Source organism: Chinchilla lanigera, unplaced genomic scaffold, assembly GCF_000276665.1.
Source record: "Chinchilla lanigera isolate Chin_1 unplaced genomic scaffold, ChiLan1.0 scaffold00031, whole genome shotgun sequence".
Classification (NCBI taxonomy): domain Eukaryota; kingdom Metazoa; phylum Chordata; class Mammalia; order Rodentia; family Chinchillidae; genus Chinchilla; species Chinchilla lanigera.
In genome coordinates, this window is record NW_004955432.1 from 9,270,327 (window position 1) to 9,286,565 (window position 16,239).

A 16,239-nucleotide genomic window follows, 5' to 3' on the forward strand; every position below is an offset into this window, starting at 1 on the left:
CATATACAAATTACCCAAAATGAATAATCATTAGGTGTCACAAACATGAACTAATAAAAAAAAAGAAAAGAAAATGGGGGAAAAGGATCTAGAGACGAGGGGAAAAGAATGGGAATAAAATGAATTAGGATGTGTTGAGTTACATATATCTACTCCCTACAGTGAATGTAAACATGTACAAATTTTAAAAATGAAAAATATATTAAGTTTTTAAATAAATGATTACAGTAGAGACATGTATCTCCCTCAAAATTCCCTCACTTAAAACACACTTGTGCCATTGTCCCTGCCGCTTGCTGAAGCAGTTCTGGAAATGCTGTTTTGTGAAGTTTCTATTTAGTTGTGATGTTGCAGCTGCCTCTATGTCCTCAATCAATTGAAACTGTTTAACTTTCATGGTCATTTTGATTTTTGGGAAGAGCCAAAAGTACTATAGTGTCACATCCCATGAAGAAGGTGGATGAAGACACACCATAAAGTTTTTTATAAGCTTGCTTTCCATTGGATGGCACTCAGTAGTAACATTCACTGTATTTGTTATCACACCTTGTGAAGACACTCATGAAAGAGGAATTCTAGAACTGCTTCAGAAAGTGCCAAGAATGATGGGATAAGTGTGTTTGAAGTGAGGGGGAGGACTTTTTAAGGGACATTGATGGCAGTGGGTCAATTACTATTATTTAAACATTTAATGCATGTTTTGATCACTCTTCACAGGAAAGAAGTTTGTAGAGAGATAATGGGTTAGGTATAGTATGATCCAATAAAAATTCCAGATATATTTCTCCTCTTCTAAGTTCCCTAGAACAAACCTAATCATTAGGCTGCATTTTATTTCTAGCTATGCTTAACCTATAATACCAAGTAAATGGTGGATATGACAGAAGTTTTAGTTTTGGAGTGGTGCTTCATTCTTGGTGAAAAGAATTTGTCTTTTAAAAATAAGTGCTATATATTTCCTTTGAATTCCTTCCTTATTCAGAGCTGCAAGTAATGTCACATCAAATAGAGGTCACTAGAATATCAGAAGTGATGTCACACTTTTTCTTTTACAACTGCAGAGCCTTGCTGACAATGTGACAGTTATCAGAGCATTCCACACTTCATTAAAAAAGCCATAAAAACCATTCACAGATCAGACTGACATTTACCTTATTATATTGTATTTTTGACCCCTGAAATTTTAAAACTAAACAATACAGGAAATGGTAGTTCCAGCTCAGCAACTGACTTCCCAAGCCTGAGTTTTCTAGTTTTTAACCAAAAAATTTTTCCAAATACTACGATATACAAAGGGATATATTAAGATAACAACTGTTAAAGACTTTGATTACACATACCTGAAAGGATATTGAGTGAATAAGATTCAATTTACATATTTGGAGGAGGCTACTCAAAATGTTGCTACTCAGACCTGCTGTCTCAGTGACTCCTGCAAACTTGTTATAAATACAAATTATTGCCCCTCACCCACACCTCCAGATTCCAAACAAAAACTCTAAGAGTAGATTATAGAAATGTTTTGGCAAGTTCTTGTCTTGATTCTTTTGCATAGAGAGTTTAAGAGTCACTGGTCTAGGTCTCAAGCATATGCAGATCGAAGTAGTTTGTGGAGGAACAATAAACAAAAAGAAGATAGAGGCCATACCAAATAAAAACTACTAAATGCCAGGACCAACAGTTTGTACTCTCTTTTACTGAAAAATGAGGTATTCAACATTTTTTGATTGGAGAAGTAGCAGTATAGAATCAAATAGAGTAAGATTAACCTGGAGTTTGAAATCTAGACTTCAGTTTAATAGATTGTTTCTAGGCAGCACTTCTGCTTTTAGTCAAAGAATGATCATCAAACTAGTACTGATATTAATCACCTAGAAACTTGTTGGAAGTACAGAAACTCAGGCCCTATCTGAATCATATGCACCTTAAAGATTGAGAAGCCCTAGTTTAGAGCATATTCTGTGGGCTACCTTCATTGGAATACTCATAAAAATTTTGCACACATTTTTATGTTTGCTACCCTTGATCCACCTATTACTACTGAGTTATCCAGATGATTCTTACATAGTTTGCAAACTTCGTGTGGGACCAGTGGTTCTAACCATAGCTAGCCCAGATTGAGAAACAATATACTAGAAGGAGTGACAGGAGTTAGATTATTATACGGATTCTAGAATGAGCTGATAAATAGTCTGGATTTGTATGGTAATATTAGTGATGGGAAGAATGAGGCAGGTATAAGGGACTTTATGAAGAACTGGTTGTATTTGGTGACATAAGAAAGCAAGAGAAAAAAAAAGTTGAAAAGGGATGCAGACTTTAAAATGTTATGATGAAGACCAAGATGGTGGAGTGATAAGCAGCAGAAAAAGAGTCTCTCTAAGAATTGCCATCCAGAGGCTGGAATATAGCAAGGCGAGGAAGATGAGAACAAAAGAAGTGAGTGCCCCTGGACCCAGGAAGGATCTGAAGCAGGAATTGAAACCTACAGAGACAGTAAAGAGAGAAACTTGAACTAATAAGAAACAGGTGCTTTCTCCCTGAGAGAGGACTGACTGTGTAAGAGGAGCGATTCAGACCTGCGGACACATGGTGAGTGCTGGCGACCCCAGAGGCCTTCATGGAGAGATGCAGCAGTGGAGGGGAGCAGTGGATGTGAAGGGCTACACTAGCTGGCGGTGAGTACTGGGGACTCAGTCATCCTCTTCAAGGGAACGACTGGCCAGAAGCCATTTTGAAGAGGAGCCGGCTGAGCTGAGAACTCAGAGCAGCTGCGGGTTCCATCTAGTGGCTCCCAGCTGATCTCAGTCCCACAGAAGGTGTGCTGACAGCTGCAGGCCAAATTAGTCTAGTCTTGGCCAGAAGATGCAGGATTACGGAGATTATCCACTACCCCACCAAACAGCTACTGCTGGCTTGCTGGGATAAATCAACACAGATCTGGACACTCTCACAACACATTGTCTACCACTGACAGCAGAGACAAACCTGGAAGTGGATTTTTTCCCTTTTTCTCTTTCCCTTGTTTCCTTTGTTGTTCTTGTTTTTGTGTTCTTGTTTTGGGGGTTTTTTCTTCTCTCCTTCATTGTTTGTCTATTTTTATATGTGTGAACATGCTTCTAGCCTCTTTTAGATGTGGTTCTATTCTGTTCTTTATATCTTTTTTCTGTCCCTCCCTCCAGTCTCCTACATTAGTTTCCCAAAGTTAGTGTGATCCCCCTTTGTCCTCCAGCCTTACTTCTAATCTCTTTCTCTTCATCTACTTCTCTGTTTTCTCCCTAGCCCCTTTTAAATTTTAACCCCTGAGGGAAAAATTGACATATTAAAGGTTTATATACGACATATACTTTTCTGGTTTGTGTCAGATTTTGTTGTATAACCATTAAATCTAGTTCATATGGTTAAAGGCAAATTACTGGTAACCAAGTTTGTCATTTTGTAGTCTATGTTTGATGCTGTTATTATTGCTGATGGTACCACTTTAGCCAAAAGTTACATAACTGTTCTCAACAGCTGTCCTTCCTAGTATTCCAAGACTGAGTTTGACTAAGGGTCATAGAAAATACTGTGGCACAGTGCCAGACAACCAGGGGTTAAGCCAAGCAGGCAGCAGCTTCTCATGCCCAACAAATTGAAGAGGTAGGATCTTCCAACAGACTAAAATCCAAAAACGAGCTACATCTGCAAGATACCTTGGAGTAGTCATTTCCTAAGGGTTCTAAATACTAGCAATAAAGCAACCCACCATAGGCAATTTACAAAGCATCACCCCAGGAATTAAATTAAAAAGAAAAAGAAAAGAAAATGAAATGACACTTAAAACTAAGATGCAGCCCCAGATACCTACTTCACTAAAAGCAAACCCAGTGGGCAAAGAGGTGAGAAAATCCAAAAGTCACCCACCTGGCCTCTCTGAAGTAGTAACAACAAAACAAGTAAATGAGGCTCTAGAAAATCTCAAATCAGAAATAATTTCTAGATAATGACAGAGATGGAGTCCACAATGAACACTATGCTTAGTGACTCTAGAGCAGATACTGGGAAAAAAATAGAGGAGCTTAACAAAATTATGGAAGCCATGAATGTTCAGCATGGGAAAGCAATGGAATCTATAAGGCAAATTCAAACAGATATCCAGGAGAATAAATATTCTGTTGAAATACCCACAGCAGATTAAACCAATGAGAGGACAGGATCTCAGATATAGAAGACAGGCTTTTGATCATGAGAAGAAAGATTTCTTTAAAATAGCATGGGACCATGAGAAATCAGTCATGCTAGTGATTTATCCATGAGAAATGAATCAAAGCTGCTAGATGAAGCAAAATAACTTAAGATTGGATTCAGTGAAGAAGCAGGAGATAACACAAATGTTATTAAGTAAAACTATTCACAGATGTCATGGCAGAAAACTTCCCTGGTAGGGAAAAACAGTTTGACATACAGTAAGTGAGGCATGTAGAAGGCCAGTTAGCCACAATCAAAAAAACATCTACAGCCAGGCATATCATAATCAACATTCCAGGAATTCAACACAGGAATACAATTCTAAAAGCTGTTACGGAAAAGAAACCAATCATATATAAAGGAAAGCTCGTCAGAATCACAGCTGACTTCTCAGCACAAACCCTCAAATCAAAAAGAACTTGGAGTGAAGTATTTCAAGCTGTAAAAGAAAACAACCTTAAACTCAGATTGATGTACCCTGCAAAACTACCTTTCAAAACTGATGGATAAATAAAATGCTTCCATGACAAAGAACATGTGAGAAAATTTGTGACCACCAAACCAGCACAACAAAATGTTTTGAAGGGCATTCTAGAAAGAGATGACAAGTATTACAATTCCATGAACCCCAACAGAAGCAATCCACCAGGCAAGACAAACAAATAGAGGGGTGGAAGTCAACAACAGAAAAATAACATGGCAAGTCTAACTTAATATATATCATATGTAACCATCAATGTTAATGGTCTCAATTTACCAGTCAAAAGACAGGCTGGCAGAATGGATCAAAAAGCAGTATCCAACAAGAAATTACATATAAGAAACACATTTACTTCAAAAACATTCATAGACTGAAAGTTAAAGAATGGAAAACAATATTCCATGTGATAGGAACTCAGGAAAAAGCAGGAGTAGCTATTCAATTTGCAGACAGACAGGAAAGATCAAATAAGCACTAATACATTTGTATTGGGAGACCTCAATACCCCACTCTCACAATTAGATTAAATAGACAAAATGCCAACAAGGAAATCTCAGAAGTGAACCAAACTTTTGAACAAATGGACTTAGTAGGTATCTCTAGAGTAATCCATCCCACATCATCAGAATACACATTCTTCTCAGCACACAAGACATTCTACAAAATAGACCACATACTCTCTCATAGAACATGCTTAAGTAAATGCAAAGGAATTAAAATCATCCCATGCATTTTATCAGTGCATGAAAGTAGAAATCAGCGGCAAAAGAAACCTCAAAAAATTCATAAACACATGGAAATTAAATAGCGCCCTCCTGAACAAACTGAATAGAACAGACTCACTGAGAGAAATTAGGAAACTACATCTTTCACAATAGCATCCAAAAATATGAAATCCCTAGCAATCAGTCTCACGAAGGATGTAAAAGATCTCTACATTGAATACTACACTACTCTGAAAATGGAAATTGAAGTTGATATCAGAAAATTGACAGATATTCCTTGCTCTTTGGTGGGATGAATGAATATAGTGAAAATGGCCATACTTCCAAAACTGTTATACAGATTTAATGAAATTCTGATCAAAATTCTGACCGCATATCTCTCAGAATTAGAAAAAACAATTGTAAAATTCATTTGGAACCAGAAGAGACCTAGAATAGCAAAGGCAGTTCTGGGCAACGAAAGCAAGGCAGGGGGCATCGTGATCCCTGACTTGAAATTATATTATAAAGCTACTGTGATAAAAGTAGCATGGTTCTGGCAGAAAAAGACCCAAAGATCCATAGAACAGATTAGAAGATGCAAAAGCACCTCCAGACATACTCAGGCACCTTATCTTTAACAGAGGTGCCAAACACATTCACTGGAAGAAAAGTAGCCTCTTTAATAAATGGTGTAAGAAAAACTGACTCTGTACATGCTGAAGAATAAAATTGGACCCATATCTTTCACCATCCACTAAACTAAATTCAAAATGGATCAAAGACCTAAATAGTAAAACAGAAACATTAAATCTGCTGGAAGATAGACTAGGTAAAACTCTTAAAGATACCAGTGTAGGTAAAGACTTTATGAATATAACCCTGATCACATAGGAATTATCACAAAGAATCAACAACGGTGATCTCCTCTTATTAAAAAGCTTTTGCCCAGCAAGAGAAACCACCAACAGGGTAAAGAGAACCCACGATGTGAGAAAAAAATGTTTTCCACCTGTTACTCAGACAAAGCATTACTATTGAGAACATAAAAAGAACTCAAGTCAAACCTCCCAAATTTAAAGACCCAATCCAAAAATAGGCCTCTGAGATGAATACATACTTCTCAGATGAAGAAGTACAAACAGCAAATAAATACATAAAAAGTGTTCAACACCACTGGTCATTTGAAATATGCAAATTAAAACAACACTGAGATTCCATCTCACCTTGGAAAGAATGGCTACTATCAAGAAATCAACCAACAAATACTGGAGGAGCTGTGGGGGGAAAGGAACCCTTCTCCACTGATGTAGACTGGTGCAACCACTGTTGAAATCAGCGTGGAGATTCCTCAAAAAACTAGCATTAGAGATCCCATTCGGCACAGCTATTCCCCTTCTGGGTATCTTCCCAGAAGCATTAAAAACATCGAACCACCACAATGTATGTATGTGTACTCATGTTTATAGCAGCACAATTTGTAATAGCTAAATCTTGGAAACAAGCCAAATACTTACCAACTGAGGGATGAATAAAAAGATGTGGTCTGCCAGGGATATAGCTCAGCGGCATGGTGCCTGCCTAGCAAGGGCAAGGTTGTGAGTTCAATTTCTGGTACCAAAAAAAAATGATAATGTAAAAAAGATGTGGTCTTTTTATACAAGGCATTACTACTCAGCCATAAAAAAGGATAAACTGAGACTTTTTAGGTAAATGGATGCAACTTGAGACTGTACTCATAAGTGAAATAAACCAGACTCACACATGTAAACCTCTTATTGTCTCCCTAGTGTGAGAAGCTGAACGAGTAAATAAGGTACAAAATGTACAATATTGTAAACTGGGAAGAAACTGTTCAAAAAGAAAGAGAAACTGGGATGGCAAGGAGAAAGGAAAAGCAAATATATATATAAGATTGTTAAGATAGTTACACTACTAATTTCTCTTTGTTCATTGAAAAGAATGAATTGTGCTATCATTGTTTGGACAATTAAATGCCTGTTTCTTAATTACTCTGAGTAATTAATTTAAAGATAACAATACTCAATGTATTAACCATTGTTACTCTCCTGTTTTGAAATGTTTTTACTTTTTTTTCTTAAAAATTTTTTTTAAATTTTTTTAAAATTTTGTTCCATAAAGTGGAAATAAAGATAAATTTGAAATTGAAGGCCGGGTGTGCTGGTGCACGCCTGTAATCCCAGCACTTGGGAGGCTGACGCAGCAGGATCCTTGCAAGTTCAAGACCAGCCTGGGCTACAAAGTGATCTCAAGGCCAGCCTGAACTGCATAGTGAGACTCTGTCTCAAAAAAGACAAGAAAAGACAAAAAAAAAAAAAAAAGAAATTGAATGTCCTCTACAGAATTGACAACATAGAGCAATGTAATGTTGGGGAAAAGGGAACCCTTCTCTACTGTTGGTGGGAGTGCAGACTGGTACAGTCAGTGTGGAGATTCCTCAAAAAACTAGGATTGGAGGTCCCATTTAACCCAGATATTCCTCTTCTGGGTATTTTCCCAGAATAATTGCAAACATCATACTACTGCGATGCATGTGCACCATGTTTATAGCAACATAATTTGTCATAGCTAAATCTTGGAAACAACCCAAATGTCCATCAGTTGAGGAATGGATAAAACAATGTGGTATTTTTATACACTGGAGTATTACTCACCTCTAAGAAAGATAAACTCAAGACTTTTATAGGTAAATGGATGGAGCTAGTGACCATACTCACAAATGAAATAAATCGGAGCCACGTGTATAGCATCATATTGTCTCCCTAGTTTAAGAAACTCAGAGTAAATAAAATGCAAAAGGTACAGTAGACATTGTGAAAGGGAAATAAATGGCTAGGGAAAGTAGAAAAGAATGCAGGGGGAAATATATATATATACACACAAGATAGCTAAGATAATTGTACTATTAATTTCTATTGGTTTTTTTTTTTTTAATTTTAAAGAGTAAAAGAAGGATAACATAGTAATAGGGGGGTTTACCGAAAGGAAATTATCAATGGTTGTTGTTATACATACTGTTACCTATAAGATAGTTTCTCAAGAAAACAAATAGACAAATGATAGTGAATTACAGACAAAAGTGGTAGGTTGTTATCAATGATTGTTGTACTATACTTTGGTATATTCAAAGTGGCTTCTAAAGAAAATAAATAGAGCTATACATGAGTGACCCATAGAATATTCATTGACTGTCCTCAATGGTTGTTGTAGGAAACACATAGTAATACATATCCATTTACGAAATAGCACAGGAACAATACAAACATTACAGAGTTATGGACAGATTAGCAGGAAAATATCAATGGCTGCTGTAAATACATGGTGGTATCTTCAAAGTGGTTTCTCAGGAAGACAGAGATATGCAAGAAAGATCTAACAAGTAGGTACAGCCTAAGGATTGTGAAAAATAGTGTATTACCTCTTCACCAGTGACTCCTTTCACTGAGGTGTGACAGCTGGAAGGAAGGCCAGGATTGAAAAGAAGGACTGAGAGACTCGCACCTGTGTTTAGTAACAGGCTGTTTTCTTTTTCCTCTACAGTCATGATTACCCAGGGCTTCTCCGTGGAGATGACAGTCTGGCCAGAAGGAGAAGGCAGAGTATGCCCCAGGCCCCCTCATTCCTGTTAGACTAACTTGTAGGATGGGTCTGAGCTCTGAGGCTTCCATTTCAGAGGGCAGACCGATCTCCAGTGGTCACCTTTGCGTTCAGGGCATGGCCCAGGGGGATTCTTAGGGCAGTTCCTCTTGAGGTGGCTTGGCTTTTAACAGTGGTAGCAGGTGAACGAAGTCGTCAAGTTCTTCTTGGGGCCCTGAGAATCAGACTTAGGGTCTGTTTCTCTTAGTGTTAACAGCAAAAGCAGCTGCTTTTTCTCAGTCTCTGTTTTCTCTCCATGGCTGCCTCCTCATCACAGCTATGGAATACTGAGGAGGCAATTCTTACTAATGTCTCAAGTGAGCCATCTGGGGCAAAAGCCATTTTTTGTAGCTTTTTCTCTCCAGCCTCCCAGCACACTGGGACCCCACAACCACTTAGTGTCCTCTCCCCAAGCGTCAGCACAGGCAGCAGGAATCTTGGTGCAGACCTCTCCGGAGCTCCACATGTTCCTCCACCGCAGCCTGTACTGTCAGGGGAAGAATGGCTTCCAGTGGGTCTCCCCAGGTATTGCGCAAGGTCCTCCTTGTTTCCAGCTTCTGAATGACTCTCATGACTCTTGTCAACTAGACCTCTGAGTCTTCAGGTGTAGTCTGTATTCTCATGTTCACCTAGTCCTTGTTCAGCAGCTGCTCCTCGGCTGACTCTGGACCTTTCTGGTTCTCAACAGCAGTGTTAAGAGCGACCCGTTGTGTGGCATGTATTCCCAGGGGCTTCTCCATGTCTGGATGATTCACGCACTTCTCCAGGCAGGCCTCCGCGGCTGGTGCATGGCAGGCCAATTGTGTCATTGTTTCTCTGTGCCATGATAGTTCTCAATAGTGCAGTGGCAGCCGGCCTAAGGGCCGCCAGGTGACTTCCTGGGTGCAGGCAGCCCGCCTCCTGGGCACCTGTACTGCTAGGGTCCAGCCCAAAGGCCAACACTCCCCGCCACTCACCTTCCCAGGCTCTGTTGGTTTATTGAGAGGAACAGTTAATGCTAAATTTTTTGACCCATTTTTACATGCTTATTTCTAGTAATCTGAACAATGACTTTGAAGATAACAATATATGCAATATAACCACCATTGTTGGTTTCCTACTACCTTGTTTTGAAATTCTGTATCATTTTTAATTTTTTTTCTAAATTTATTTTCTTTAAGATAAAAAAAAAAGAAGCAGCAAGATAATATGTATATGCATGATCCACAAAAGACTTTAGGTTATAGATTACCAATTACAGTGTCAGTATCAAGAAGTAGAACAAAAAGTGGTGCCTCTTGAGACAATAAGAAAAGTACAGAAGAGGGCCACAGTAATACAATGTCAAGGATACCAAGAAAGAAGTTTGAAAGAGAGAGGGTATTCAGTTGTGTGACATGTTGCAAAAAAAGAAAAGAATTGGAAGGCTGAGAAAGTTTGATAATTTGAAAGTTCAGAGGGATCAGTGACTTTTGGGAATACTATTTCCATAAAATAGGGTACAAGTTTGACTGCTGGAAATAACTTTGTCATTTGCTAAGGAAGTAGAGTGACAGTGTGTATCTGTCACCAATTTGAAGAAGATGCTTGAGAAGGAAAAAGTATAGCTGTGTGTTAATTATAGAATGCCTTCTGAGAAATACATTGTTAGGTGTTTTTGCCCTTGTGTCAACATCATACTGTGATGACATAGACCTTGAAAGTATAACCTACTGCACACCAGGTGTCCATAACTGCTTGTTCAGTGCTAAAGAACCATACAGATAATGAAGTAGTAATCTTAGAACAAACATTAGGAATTACCTTATTCTGCACCTTTTCTCAAAAGTGTATAAGCTTCATTTTACAGATGGAACTGCATAAACTGAGACTTACAGCAGTGAAGTGATTTGTCCTGAGTCACCAGCCACTTAGATTATGGATCAGAAGGGTGAGACAGGATTTGTCTGAGTACTGTGGGTTTATCCCCCCTTCCTCCAGAATTGTGAATGGAAAGAGCAGCAGAATAGAACAGATGTGTTGAGATAGTGATATTTTATGTGTGTATTTAGGAAGAACATTTTAGGTACCACCAAGTGTTTGAGATAGGCTAAAAACCACATTGGCAAACAATACTCACTCCTATTCAAGTCTTTCTTAGCTTATTTGAGAGTAAGGAAAATGATAGTTGGGATGCTTTGGTTGGAGCATTTCGAAAGTGCCTCTTTGGAACCAGATAAAACTTCCTATAATATCACAGCAAAGCAGTTGATTTTATGCAGTAGGAATTTCACATTTTTCACCTACTGGTTTTCTCGAACTTCTGCCCCATAGGACAGCAAATTGAAGTACTTTTTGATTTTTTTTTTTCCTTCCGGTATCAGGAATCGAACTTATGACCTTGCACTTGCCAGGCAGGCGCTTTGCTGCTGAGCTAAATCCCCAGCCCCTTGAAGTACTTTTTAGTACATTATCATTTAATGTCAGACAGTGTGGCTGTTAATGTAGTTTTTATACCAAAGATGGCATGACAAGCAAATTTTCATCACGAAGACAAATGCATTAAATACTAACCCTTCGTTGCATCACTGATTACGAGGTTCTGCTCAGATTTCAGTTGCAATAACGAAAGACAGGTGTTTGTGTTTCCGTCACCCACTCCAATCAAACTTATTTGGGGGCTCCTTACAAAAATAGATTACCCATCAGTGTCATTCTAACAGTGGTCAGCAATAACTCTCAACAGTGATGTTTACTACATCCCTTTGCATAGAAACATCTTTTTAACTCCCCAGTAAATGGAGTCTATACTCTGGCACATCTTTTTAAGATGGTTCTGCTTTCTGAGATTGTGGTAGAGCACAACTTCGTAAATGTTGTTTTCTTTGCTTTTCATAAAATAGTAATAGATTTTGCTTGTAGATAGAAATCTGTGAACTTAGCTATAAGTCCTTGGTATTGAATAGACTAGGTAATGTAAATAAATCAATTTTCACAGCCGTACTGGTTGTTCTCTAGGATCCCTGTTTTGTCTCTGCATAAAAATTTCCTAGAAATCAGAATGAAATTCTGATTCAGAGACCTGGGGTAGGAGGGAGTTAGGTGGTGAGCTTGAGATTCTGCAGTCCTAGCAAATATCTATGTGCCACTACTTCTGGTCCCCAAACCACACTTTGACTACAAAAGTTCCAGGTGGAAAACAGCAGTTGATATGACCTTGTCCTCAAACACGAGGAGTGGCTGTAACAGTAACTAGAACAGTCTTTGGCAAATATTTTTTTTAAAGAGCCAGAAGATATTTTAATTAAGTTTTATAACCACAAGTCTATATTTCATATTCCTCATTTTCCTAATTATTTTTATAGTTTAAAAATAAACCATTTTAGCTCTGAGAGATACCCTGGACCTGAAACAAGAAGCTGAAGTCAGATCAGTGGACTTGTCAAGTTAGTCAGTGGCTTCCAGACCTGACATTGTTTAAGTCCCTTATTTTCTCAGCTCTCTGGGATGATTATGAGGTAACCATAAAAATTCCAATTGCAAGGAGATGAATAAGATTATTTGGAAGAAACTGAAAAAAAAACTTCCCATTTTGATGAACTCTATACAAAATGCAAACCTCTAAAATGTATTCACATTAGATAATAAAAGAGAGCCTGTGCAGAACTTCAGGATCAACCTAGGATTCATTCTGCAGTTCGTGTGGTGAACCTATACTATCAGTCAGTTCAGTATCCAGACATAGCAAAATTTATATCTGAATTCATTTCCACTGCTTACTAGCTGGGTAACTTTGGTCAAGTACCTTAACTTCTGTTTTTGTTTTTTTGTTTTTGTTTGAGACAGGGTCTCCGTATGTAGTTCATACTGGCCTTTGAACTCACTGCGTAGCCTGGGCTAGCCTCAAACTCACAGCGATCCTCCTGCCTCAGCCTCCCGAGTGCTGGGATTACAGGCGTACGCCACCACACCCAGCGTGCCATCAGCTAAAGAGATTTCTGTAGGCCAAAAAGAGGGTGTATGATAAAATGTCTTCCCAGCTTGTTTATCAATAACTGTTCCCATCACTTATTTTGAGAAATAATTATAAACAGCTTTGCCTCTGACTTGCTTATGCAGTTTCATTTCATTGTTGGATGATGAATGAATCAAATGAAAACTTTCATCTCCATGTCAGTACATCTGAGTATTTCTGGTTAAGGTGATAGCATCAGCAGTGTTGTCTTATTTAAGACAGATTTATAGAAATTATTGAAAGAAATTTTAATGGGACTGGGAATTTAGCTCAGCAGCACAGCACCTGCCTGGCAAGTGCAAGGTCATGAGTTCAATTCCCGGTACTGGAAAAAAACAAAAAACAAAAAAATTTAAAGTTAAGGTACTTAATAACTATAACTGTTTTTATCCTTTAGAATTTTGGGGGCTGGATAAAATGTTTTTTAAAGTTTAAGAATTGTTATTTTTATTGTTTAATAAAAGGGACTAATTACTCAAAGCAAGAATTTCTAATCTTAAAAATCAGAAGGTACTGCTCCTAAATACTATTTATTATATTTCAAATACATAGTTGCATTTTTGTGATGTCAGTTCTTTTGTGCGTTTAATTTTTAAAAGTGTACCATGAAATAACTTGTCATGTAAATCTATGGTTTTAATTTTTTTAAAAATCTCTTTTAGCTCTTAGTGAAGCATGGAGGGGACTTGTTTGCTGAGAATGAAAATAAAGATACTCCTTGTGATTGTGCTGAAAAACAACACCACAAAGATTTGGCCCTCAATCTGGAATCTCAGATGGTTTTTTCACGGGATCCCGAGGCTGAAGAAATAGAAGCTGAATATGCTGCATTAGACAAACGGGAGGTAAAACATTTTTTAACTCAAAAATTGTATGTAATAATTTTAGATTTTAGATTATAATTTATGTGTTTTCCCTTAAACTCAACTCTGCGTGGTCATCTTTGCAATATGCTGAATATCCTATCATCTTCATAGCAATAGGTATAAAAATGCATCCAGAAAACCTAGAGGGTAGGGGGCTTTTCTCCGACACATGTGAATATCTTTACTTACAAGAAGAGAGATGCTAACGGAAAGTCCTATCCACTCTGTGCCCCCAAAGCACCGCTCTTCCCATTCAGTCTCTCTCTCTCTGCCACATTGCTCTCATCAACAAACGTGCTTTAGTAAATGTCATCAGGAAAGCAGAGCATAAAGCAAACTGACCGCTCTCCACCACTTCCAGCCCCCTTTTGTTGCAGCCCCCTATCTGTCATCTTCATGAGTGAAACATAATGTAAGAGTCATCTATAAATACCAAATTCGTTACTTTTTGTTCATGCTTCACTGCATTCTGACTTTCTTCCCTTCTGCTGTGGTGGAACTGCATTTCTCATGGAATCATGTGTTTGCCAGTGCAGTAGGTACTTTTCTTTCCCCATCTAGAATTCCTCAGCAGCACTTCAACCCGCTGACCACACCTTCCTTAATGAAACACTTCCTTAGCTTCGGGGACAATACTCCCTTTTGGTTTCTCTGTCTCACTGAACATTACTTCTATCTACATAGCTCCTTCAGTGTAAATGTGAGAGCCCTTTGTGACTTATCTTCTCAACCATAACATCTAAACAGTTAGGGAATCCTGTTAATTTTACTACACAACCATAACCTAAATCCTTTATCCTTCCCAGTCTCTACTCCTACCCTTCAGGCTGTCACCATGCTCACTTTCATCTGAGTTACTGTCATAGTTTCCTTATTGACCTCCTCCCTTCCATTGAGGTCCTTTTGGAGTCCATTTTGTACACAGAAATCAGAGTTTGTTTTTTGTGGTTTTTTTCCAGTACTAGGACTCGAACTCATGACCTTGTGCTTGCCAGGCAGGCGCTATGCCGCTGAGCTAAATCCCCAGCCCCCAGAGTCATATTTTTAAAGTTAAATTACATCATATCATTTAAATCAGTTAGTGATTGTATTGTACATTTTCTGTTACTATAACGAAATACCTGAGGTAAGCTAACTTTTTAAGTTTTGTAGTTTTAGAGGCTGAAAATCCAATCAGCACGCACTGTAGAAGGCTCCATGACAGATAGTGGCAGATGTACACAAAGCAGTATCCTAACACAGGAAGCCAATGGGAAATTGGGATCTCATGGTCCCTTCTTTGGACATTCTCTAATTGATCTACTGAGCTCCCACTAAGCTCTACCTCTTAGAGGTTCCACACCATCATCACCACAATGAGGACCAAGCTTCCCCCACATAACCTTTGGGGGACACATTTAAATTGCCCACACTGTTAAAGAAGTGGCTTTTCATTGTGCTTAGAATAAAATCCAGACTATTTGCTCATGTGATCTGACTACTACCTGCCTCTCCAGCATCATCTTAAAACTTTTTTTCCTGCACACTTTATTCAAATCATAATACTTAGATTATACCAAGACATTTATACTGGTTCCTGAGTTCAAAATCTTCTCCCATTGATTTTTCTTTAGGCTCAGAGACAATTTTGGGTTGTCCTTTCTAAAATCCTCCCAGTCTATGGCCTTATCACCCTGAATGCACCTGATCTCATCTAAAATCCTTCCATTATTCTTTATATAATATCTTTTTATGTCATTTATGTAATGTATGTAATGTATCTTTTTATGTAATGTATGTAATGTATGTAATGTATGTATTTTTATGTAATTTATATAATATCTTTTTATGTCATTTTTTTTAATTCTATCTTTTTTTTCCCCAGTATTGGAAATTGAACCCAGGAGCTTCACAATGAACTGCATCCCTAGCCCCATTTCGTGACAGAGTCTCTCTAAGTTCCCCAGGCAAGGTTTGAACTTGCAACCCTCAAACCTCAGCCTCCCAAACTGCTGGGATTTCATGTGTGTGCTGCCACACCCATGATTCTTTTTAAGTCATTCCTATTATTTTTGATTTACAGATCAAAATTGTATACACTTAGGACTTAAAAATGGTGTTGTGGTATATGTATACAATGTGGGATGATTAAGTCAAACCAGCTAACAGCCATCATCTCACTGGTCCATCTTTTTTTCTTCTTCTTTTTCGTTGTTTGTTTTTTGAACACAACACTTTGTGCATGCTAAGCACATGTTTTATCACTGAACTGTACCCCCAGTTCTCATTTTTATCATGTGCTGTAATTATTTTGAATTATTTTGTTAATGTATTTGTTTATTGCTTTCCTCT

General features: G+C 38.1%; 1 protein-coding gene across 4 annotated transcripts in view; it reads left to right on the forward strand.

Annotated features, from left to right (window-relative positions):
* Ankib1 (ankyrin repeat and IBR domain containing 1) overlaps nucleotides 1-16,239 on the forward strand; it is a 138,411-nt gene that overhangs the window by 50,009 nt on the left and 72,163 nt on the right. For all 4 annotated transcript variants that reach the window (XM_013515948.1, XM_005388008.2, XM_005388006.2 and 1 more), the window contains exon 4: nucleotides 13,705-13,887. In XM_013515948.1, the coding sequence (XP_013371402.1) occupies nucleotides 13,705-13,887 (183 nt within the window). The remainder of the gene's footprint in view (nucleotides 1-13,704; nucleotides 13,888-16,239) is intronic.